Source organism: Hemiscyllium ocellatum, chromosome 18 (assembly GCF_020745735.1).
Source record: "Hemiscyllium ocellatum isolate sHemOce1 chromosome 18, sHemOce1.pat.X.cur, whole genome shotgun sequence".
Lineage (NCBI taxonomy): Eukaryota > Metazoa > Chordata > Chondrichthyes > Orectolobiformes > Hemiscylliidae > Hemiscyllium > Hemiscyllium ocellatum.
The window spans coordinates 4,782,803-4,792,233 of record NC_083418.1 but is presented as its reverse complement, the minus strand read 5'-3'; the positions used below and the strand labels follow the sequence as shown (position 1 = coordinate 4,792,233).

General features: G+C 48.6%; 1 protein-coding gene across 1 annotated transcript in view; it reads left to right on the top strand.

Annotated features, from left to right (window-relative positions):
• Positions 1-6,243: 6,243 nt before the first annotated feature.
• The window catches only part of LOC132824328 (phosphoribosylformylglycinamidine synthase-like), an 83,183-nt gene continuing 79,995 nt past the window's right edge, over positions 6,244-9,431 (top strand). The window contains 2 exon segments of the mRNA XM_060838675.1: positions 6,244-6,314; positions 8,104-8,239. Of these exon segments, the coding sequence (XP_060694658.1) occupies positions 8,104-8,239 (136 nt within the window). The 5' untranslated portion in view covers positions 6,244-6,314.

The following is a 9,431-nucleotide window of genomic DNA, read 5'->3' as shown; positions in this document are numbered from 1 at the left end:
AGAGAGAGGAGAGGTGAGTGTGTTGTCACAGAGAGAGAGAGGTGAGTGTGTTGTCACAGAGAGAGAGAGGTGAGTGTGTTGTCACAGAGAGAGAGAGGTGAGTGTGTTGTCACAGAGAGAGAGAGGTGAGTGTGTTGTCACAGAGAGAGAGAGGTGAGTGTGTTGTCACAGAGAGAGAGAGGTGAGTGTGTTGTCACAGAGAGAGAGAGGTGAGTGTGTTGTCACAGAGAGAGAGAGGTGAGTGTGTTGTCACAGAGAGAGAGAGGTGAGTGTGTTGTCACAGAGAGGAGAGAGGTGAGTGTGTTGTCACAGAGAGAGAGAGGTGAGTGTGTTGTCACAGAGAGAGAGAGGTGAGTGTGTTGTCACAGAGAGAGAGAGTGAGTGTGTTGTCACAGAGAGAGAGAGGTGAGTGTGTTGTCACAGAGAGCGAGAGGTGAGTGTGTTGTCACAGAGAGAGCGAGGTGAGTGTGTTGTCACAGAGAGAGAGAGGTGAGTGTGTTCTTACAGAGAGAGGGAGAGGTGAGTGTGTTCTCACAGAGAGGGAGAGGTGAGTGTGTTCTCACAGAGAGAGAGAGGTGAGTTGTTCTCACAGAGAGAGAGGGAGAGGTGAGTGTGTTCTCACAGAGAGAGAGAGTGTGTGTCACAGAGAGAGAGAGGTGAGTGTGTTGTCACAGAGAGAGAGAGGTGAGTGTGTTGTCACAGAGAGAGAGAGGTGAGTGTGTTGTCACAGAGAGAGAGAGGTGAGTGTGTTGTCACAGAGAGAGAGAGGTGAGTGTGTTGTCACAGAGAGGAGAGGTGAGTGTGTTCTCACAGAGAGAGGAGAGGTGAGTGTGTTCTCACAGAGAGAGAGGGAGAGGTGAGTGTGTTCTCACAGAGAGAGAGGGAGAGGTGTGAGTGTGTTCTCAGAGAGAGAGAGGTGAGTGTGTTCTCACAGAGAGAGAGGTGAGTGTGTTGTCACAGAGAGAGAGAGGTGAGTGTGTTGTCACAGAGAGGGAGAGGTGAGTGTGTTGTCACAGAGAGAGAGAGGTGAGTGTGTTGTCACAGAGAGAGAGAGGTGAGTGTGTTGTCACAGAGAGAGAGAGGTGAGTGTGTTGTCACAGAGAGAGAGAGGTGAGTGTGTTGTCACAGAGAGAGAGAGGTGAGTGTGTTGTCACAGAGAGAGAGAGGTGAGTGTGTTGTCACAGAGAGAGAGAGGTGAGTGTGTTGTCACAGAGAGAGAGAGGTGAGTGTGTTGTCACAGAGAGAGAGAGGTGAGTGTGTTGTCACAGAGAGAGAGAGGTGAGTGTGTTGTCACAGAGAGAGAGAGGTGAGTGTGTTGTCACAGAGAGAGAGAGGTGAGTGTGTTGTCACAGAGAGAGAGAGGTGAGTGTGTTGTCACAGAGAGAGAGGTGAGTGTGTTGTCACAGAGAGAGAGAGGTGAGTGTGTTGTCACAGAGAGAGAGAGGTGAGTGTGTTGTCACAGAGAGAGAGAGGTGAGTGTGTTGTCACAGAGAGAGAGAGGTGAGTGTGTTGTCACAGAGAGAGGAGAGGTGAGTGTGTTGTCACAGAGAGAGCGGGAGAGGTGAGTGTGTTGTCACAGAGAGAGCGAGGGAGAGGTGAGTGTGTTGTCACAGAGAGAGAGGGAGAGGTGAGAGTGTTCTCACAGAGAGGGAGAGGTGAGTGTGTTCTCACAGAGAGGGAGAGGTGAGTGTGTTCTCACAGAGAGGAGAGGTGAGTGTGTTGTCACAGAGAGAGAGAGCTGAGTGTGTTGTCACAGAGAGAGAGAGGTGAGGGTGTTGTCACAGAGAGAGAGAGGTGAGTGTGTTGTCACAGAGAGAGAGAGGTGAGTGTGTTGTCACAGAGAGAGAGAGGTGAGTGTGTTGTCACAGAGAGAGCGGGAGAGGTGAGTGTGTTGTCACAGAGAGAGGGAGAGGTGAGTGTGTTGTCACAGAGAGGGAGAGGTGAGTGTGTTCTCACAGAGAGGGAGAGGTGAGTGTGTTGTCACAGAGAGAGAGAGGTGAGTGTGTTGTCACAGAGAGAGAGAGGTGAGTGTGTTGTCACAGAGAGAGAGAGGTGAGTGTGTTGTCACAGAGAGAGAGAGGTGAGTGTGTTGTCACAGAGAGAGAGAGGTGAGTGTGTTGTCACAGAGAGAGAGGTGAGTGTGTTGTCACAGAGAGAGAGAGGTGAGTGTGTTGTCACAGAGAGAGAGAGGTGAGTGTGTTGTCACAGAGAGAGAGAGGTGAGTGTGTTGTCACAGAGAGAGAGAGGTGAGTGTGTTGTCACAGAGAGAGAGAGGTGAGTGTGTTGTCACAGAGAGAGAGAGGTGAGTGTGTTGTCACAGAGAGAGAGAGGTGAGTGTGTTGTCACAGAGAGAGAGAGTGAGTGTGTTGTCACAGAGAGAGCGGGAGAGGTGAGTGTGTTGTCACAGAGAGAGCGGGAGAGGTGAGTGTGTTGTCACAGAGAGAGCGGGAGAGGTGAGTGTGTTGTCACAGAGAGAGCGGGAGAGGTGAGTGTGTTCTCACAGAGAGCGGGAGAGGTGAGTGTGTTCTTACAGAGAGAGAGGGAGAGGTGAGTGTGTTCTCACAGAGAGGGAGAGGTGAGTGTGTTCTCACAGAGAGGGAGAGGTGAGTGTGTTGTCACAGAGAGAGAGAGGTGAGTGTGTTGTCACAGAGAGAGAGAGGTGAGTGTGTTGTCACAGAGAGAGCGGTGAGTGTGTTCTCACAGAGAGAGCGGGAGAGGTGCGTGTGTTCTCACAGAGAGAGCGGGAGAGGTGAGTGTGTTCTCACAGAGAGAGAGAGGAGAGGTGAGTGTGTTCTCACAGAGAGAGAGAGAGAGGTGAGTGTGTTCTCACAGAGAGAGAGAGGTGAGTGTGTTCTCACAGAGAGAGAGGTGAGTGTGTTCTCACAGAGAGAGCGGGAGAGGTGCGTGTGTTCTCACAGAGAGCGGGAGAGGTGAGTGTGTTCTTCCAGAGAGACAGGGAGAGGTGAGTGTGTTCTCACAGAGAGAGAGAGAGAGGTGAGTGTGTTCTCACAGAGAGAGAGAGGTGAGTGTGTTCTCACAGAGAGAGAGAGGTGAGTGTGTTCTCACAGAGAGAGAGGTGAGTGTGTTCTCACAGAGAGAGCGGGAGAGGTGCGTGTGTTCTCACAGAGAGCGGGAGAGGTGAGTGTGTTCTCACAGAGAGAGCGGGAGAGGTGAGTGTGTTCTCACAGAGAGAGAGAGAGAGGTGAGTGTGTTCTCACAGAGAGAGAGAGGTGAGTGTGTTCTCACAGAGAGAGAGAGAGAGAGGTGAGTGTGTTCTCACAGAGAGAGAGAGGTGAGTGTGTTCTCACAGAGAGAGAGAGGTGAGTGTGTTCTCACAGAGAGAGAGAGGTGAGTGTGTTCTCACAGAGAGAGAGAGGTGAGTGTGTTCTCACAGAGAGAGAGAGGTGAGTGTGTTCTCACAGAGAGAGAGAGAGGTGAGTGTGTTCTCACAGAGAGAGAGAGAGGTGAGTGTGTACTCACAGAGAGAGAGAGAGGTGAGTGTGTTCTCACAGAGAGAGAGAGAGGTGAGTGTGTTCTCACAGAGAGGGAGAGAGGTGAGTGTGTTCTCACAGAGAGAGAGAGAGGTGAGTGTGTTTCACAGAGAGAGAGAGAGGTGAGTGTGTTCTCACAGAGAGAGAGAGAGGTGAGTGTGTTCTCACAGAGAGAGAGAGAGGTGAGTGTGTTCTCACAGAGAGAGAGAGAGGTGAGTGTGTTCTCACAGAGAGAGAGAGGTGAGTGTGTTTCACAGAGAGAGAGAGAGGTGAGTGTGTTCTCACAGAGAGAGAGAGGTGAGTGTGTTCTCACAGAGAGAGGGAGAGGTGAGTGTGTTCTCACAGAGAGGGGAGAGGTGAGTGTGTTCTCACAGAGAGAGAGAGAGAAAGACGTGAGTGTGTTCTCACAGAGAGAGAGAGAGAGGTGAGTGTGTTCTCACAGAGAGAGAGAGAGGTGAGTGTGTTCTCACAGAGAGAGAGAGAGGTGAGTGTGTTCTCACAGAGAGAGAGAGGTGAGTGTGTTCTCACAGAGAGAGAGAGAGGTGAGTGTGTTCTCACAGAGAGAGAGAGAGGTGAGTGTTCTCACAGAGAGAGAGAGAGGTGAGTGTGTTCTCACAGAGAGAGAGAGAGGTGAGTGTGTTCTCACAGAGAGAGAGAGAGAAGAGGTGAGTGTGTTCTCACAGAGAGAGAGAGAGGTGAGTGTGTTTCACAGAGAGAGAGAGAGGTGAGTGTGTTCTCACAGAGAGGGAGAGGTGAGTGTGTTCTCACAGAGAGAGAGAGAGGTGAGTGTGTTCTCACAGAGAGAGAGAGAGGTGAGTGTGTTCTCACAGAGAGAGGGAGAGGTGAGTGTGTTCTCACAGAGAGAGAGAGAGAAAGACGTGAGTGTGTTCTCACAGAGAGAGAGAGAGAGGTGAGTGTGTTCTCACAGAGAGAGAGAGAGGTGAGTGTGTTCTCACAGAGAGAGAGAGAGAAAGACGTGAGTGTGTTCTCACAGAGAGAGAGAGAGAAAGACGTGAGTGTGTTCTCACAGAGAGAGAGAGGTGAGTGTGTTCTCACAGAGAGAGAGAGAGGTAAGTGTGTTCTCACAGAGTGAGAGGTGAGTGTGTTCTCAGAGAGAGAGTGAGAGAGAGGTGAGTGTGTTCTCTCAGAGTGAGAGAGGTAAGTATGTTCTCGCAGAGGGAGAGGTGAGTGTGTTCTCAGAGAGAGAGAGAGAGAGAGAGGTGAGTGTGTTCTCACAGAGAGACAGAGAGGTGAGTGTGTTCTCACAGAGAGAGAGAGAGAGAGAGGTAAGTGTGTTCTCAGAGAGAGAGTGGGATAAGTGTGTTCTCACAGTGAGAGAGAGCGAGAGAGAGAGTGAGAGGTGAGTGTGTTCTCACAGAGAGAGTGATAGAGAGGTGAGTGTGTTCTCACAGGGAGAGAGAGGTACGTGTGTTGTCACAGAGAGAGAGAGACCGAGAGAGAGGGATAAGTGTGTTCTCACAGAGAGGGAGAGGTGAGTGTGTTCTCACAGAGAGAGAGTAAAGGTGAGTGTGTTCTCACAGAGAGAGAGAGAGGTGAGTGTGTTCTCACAGAGAGAGAGAGAGGTGAGTGTGTTCTCACAGAGAGAGAGAGGTGAGTGTGTTCTCACAGAGAGAGAGAGAGGTGAGTGTGTTCTCACAGAGAGAGAGAGAGGTGAGTGTGTTCTCACAGAGAGAGAGAGAGGTGAGTGTGTTCTCACAGAGAGAGAGAGAGGTGAGTGTGTTCTCACAGAGAGAGAGAGAGGAAGACGTGAGTGTGTTCTCACAGAGAGAGAGAGAGGTGAGTGTGTTCTCACAGAGAGAGAGAGAGGTGAGTGTGTTCTCACAGAGAGGGAGAGGTGAGTGTGTTCTCACAGAGAGAGAGTAAAGGTGAGTGTGTTCTCACAGAGAGAGAGAGAGGTAAGTGTGTTCTCACAGAGAGAGGGAGAGGTGAGTGTGTTCTCACAGAGAGAGAGAGAGAAAGACGTGAGTGTGTTCTCACAGAGAGAGAGAGAGAAAGACGTGAGTGTGTTCTCACAGAGAGAGAGAGAGGTGAGTGTGTTCTCACAGAGAGAGTGAGAGAGGTAAGTATGTTCTCGCAGAGGGAGAGGTGAGTGTGTTCTCACAGAGAGAGAGAGAGAGAGGTAAGTGTGTTCTCAGAGAGAGAGTGGGATAAGTGTGTTCTTACAGTGAGAGAGAGCGAGAGAGAGAGAGAGGTGAGTGTGTTCTCACAGAGAGAGTGATAGAGAGGTGAGTGTGTTCTCACAGGGAGAGAGAGAGAGAGAGGTGAGTGTGTTCTCACAGAGAGAGTGATAGAGAGGTGAGTGTGTTCTCACAGGGAGAGAGAGGTACGTGTGTTGTCACAGAGAGAGAGAGACCGAGACAGAGAGGGATAAGTGTGTTCTCACAGAGAGGGAGAGGTGAGTGTGTTCTCACAGAGAGGAGAGGTGAGTGTGTTCTCACAGAGAGAGAGTAAAGGTGAGTGTGCTGTTATTTTGAGAGAGTGAGAGAGGGAGAGCGAAAGCAAGCGGGAAAGAAAGAAAGTGGAGAGGGAGAGAGTGAAAGGAAAAGTGAGACTGTGAGAGTGTGTGAGTGAGTGAGAGACAATAAAGTAAAAAATATTGAAATAGTCAAAGGAGAGAAGGGGTCAGGTTGAGAAAATCTCTTGAATGGTCCTGCAGACTGTACCAACTGAATGATCCACTTCTGCTGGTTTGTGTAACCTCCCTGGTATCCGCTGCTCTCATACCTGTCCTGCTTGGTGTTATTGCAAATCAGTAGAAGGTCAGCAGGCTAAAAGCAATCCTGGATTGGGCCAGTGCTGAAGGTCAGTAAATAATGAGTCTGCAGTGCGAGAAAGGCAGGCAAAAGTTCAGGGCCACAGTAAACTCATATAGTCATGGTGGGGCTGAGCTACTGCTGTGTCCAGTTTGTTCATGCAAACACCAGATTATCAACAGGTAACAAACAGACTGATAGTCGACTAGTTTGCAGATGATATCGAGCGATCAGGCGGGTGACAGTGAGGAGTAAGTTTTTGTGTTACGAGAGAAATGTCAGGAGGAAGTGGGACTCTGCAGACTCTGATCTCCAGCATCTAAACCAGCGCCACACTCTGATTTCCAGCCTCGGAAAACGTGTCTGTCTTTCTTGCCACCTATCTGCTCCATCCTCTCCTCTGGGAGAAAAGCAAGGCATGCAGATGCTGCCCTCCCCTCTGACCTATCCGTATCATCCCCCACCTGCATCTACCTATTGCCTTCCCACCTACCTTCCACCCCTGCCCCCATTTATCTCTCAGTCCCCTTCCTGATGAAGGGCCTATGCCCAAAACACTGACTCTCAACTCCTGAGATGCTGCCTGACCTACTCTGCATTTCAACGAGGTAGATACATCAGCTTGGCAGTGGCAAATGGAATTTGACACGAAGTGTGAGGTAATACACTTTGAAAAAGGTACCAAGATGAGAAAAGTACTTAACGAAATTAGGAAGCTCCGAGGAACAGGGGATCTTGGGGTTCTTGTCTACATATCCTTGAAAGCAGCAGAACAGGTTAATATGGTAATTATGAAAGCATATGGGACATTTGTCTGTCGGTTATTGTAGACGATAAAGGCAGGAATATTATGTTGGAGTTGGATATGTGAGCTGCACAACAGATTAAGGACACACAAGGAAGAGTCAGACACCCCAGATGGGACTTGAACCCACAACCCCTGGTTTAGGAGGCCAGTGCCTTATCCATTAGTCCACTGAGCAGCAGCTACATGAAGGATGTGATTGCACTGAATGGGTGCAGAGACGATTCACTGCAATGCCACCAGGGATAGAGTATTTTAGCTGTGAAGAGAGGCTGGACAGACTCGAATAGTTTTCTTTCAAGCAGAGAAAGCTGAGGGGGACCCTTTTGAAATCTATAACATCATGAGGGCATGGTCAGTGTGGGTGGGAAGCAGCTGTTCCCCATAGTTGGAGGGTCAATAACAAGTGTACACAATTTTATGGCAAAAGGTTTAGAGGAAAATATTTTCTCCCAATGTCTGGTCAGAATCTGGAATGCCTCTGCCTGGGAAGGTAGTTAAAACAGGAAATCTCTCCCAAACTTTAAAAAAAGTACTTAGATGAACACTTGAAAATGTAATATTCAAGGCTATGGGCAAAGTGCTGGAACATGGGATTCATGTCTGTGCAGAATAGCTTTTAGTTTGAAGGGCCTCTTCTGAACTGTATGATTCTATGTTTGATGTATGTCTCCAGGAATGTGATAGATGTTAGAGAGTTCATTCAATTCAACCTTCAGATGTTGTTTCATCTGAGCTGTAATGAATTCCCCCTGACCCTGGCCTCTGTCAGACTCGTGCTATCAATTGCCAGAGCTCTGCTTAATACAACATTTGTTCACTCTTGGAGTGCAGCTGCAGGACCTGGTGTCTCTGTACAGATTCTGCCTCAAACTTTGTCCCTCATCTGATTCTTGGTGAAGCCTTTACCTGTTCCCATAACCAATTTCTCTTTGGGATTATCCATACCTGCCTTTTCCCCCTCTCCACCTGGTCTGGCCGATTTGGCTCACTCGCATTGCCCCCGTTGATTTTTGTTGCTCTATTTTCTCAGATGGCTGTGCTTCGTTTCTATAAGAGTCCAACTGAGCTGCCGCCTGTCGACCTGGAGGGTCTTCATTCTGGAAATCCTCATGTGTGGAGGATTGAGCACATCAGCTGGGAACTGTGCTTCAATGTAAACTGGACAGGTCAGAGTGGTATTATCGTTGTGCTGGGCGGGGATGCGTGTAAAGTTTGGTTTGGCTCTGTGGCTGGACCTGAACATGTATTCAGAAGCAGGAGATGGCTGTTGGTCCATTGATTGCATTAAATGGAATTGCTGTTTATCCATTACGTATCTCCATAGATGTTGATTTGATCTGCATGACTAATACGTTTTGATAAAATAAATCATTAATTTGAAATGAATGATTCTATTCTCCCTGTGAGCAGATTCGGGCAGCACAACTTAGGAAAGATATGTTGGCCTCGGAAGGAGTACAACTTGGGTTTACAAGAATGATACCTGGACTTCAGGGGTTAAATTATGAGATTACATAAATTAGAACTGTTTCTTTCAAATTTAGAATGTTAAGTAATCTGAGTGAAGCCTTCAAAATATCAACAGGAAAACACAGGATAGATCACGATCAATTGTTTCCGCTGGTTCGGGATGCTAGAACTTGAGGCATAGTCTGAAGAGCTGAAAATGTGTTGCTGGTTAAAGCACAGCAGGTTAGGCAGCATCCTAGGAACAGGAAATTCGACGTTTCGGGCCAGAGCCCTCAGCGTCGAATTTCCTGTTCCTAGGATGCTGCCTAACCTGCTGTGCTTTAACCAGCAACACGTTTTCAGCTCTGATCTCCAGCATCTGCAGACCTCACTTTTTACGCATAGTCTGAAGACTAGAGCCAGATTTTTCAGAAGAGATGTTATGAACCATTTGTATACACAAAGGTGGTAGACGCTTGGAAATCTCTTCCACAAATGACACTTGACGGTAGTTCGGTTGTCAATTTTAAATCCTAGGGTCACAGTCGAAGTGCCACACAGCATGAAAACAGACCCTTCAGTTCAGCCAGTTCATGCTGAACATAATCCCAAACTAAACCAAACTGAACATAATCCCAAACTCCCAAATAAAACTGTCTTTATAACTCAAACCTACCATACCTGGTAAATATCTCCTGAGCCCTGTCCTACTTAATAATATCCTTCCAATAACTGGGCGACCAGAACTGGGCATGTTACTCCAGAAGAGGCCTCACCGATGTCATGTACAGCCTCAACATGACTTCCCTCTCCTCCAAAGGACTGAGCAATGAAGACATTGCCAAACGCCTTTTTAGCCATGCTGTCTGCATGGGATGCAATCTTCAAAGAATTATGTACCTGCACCTC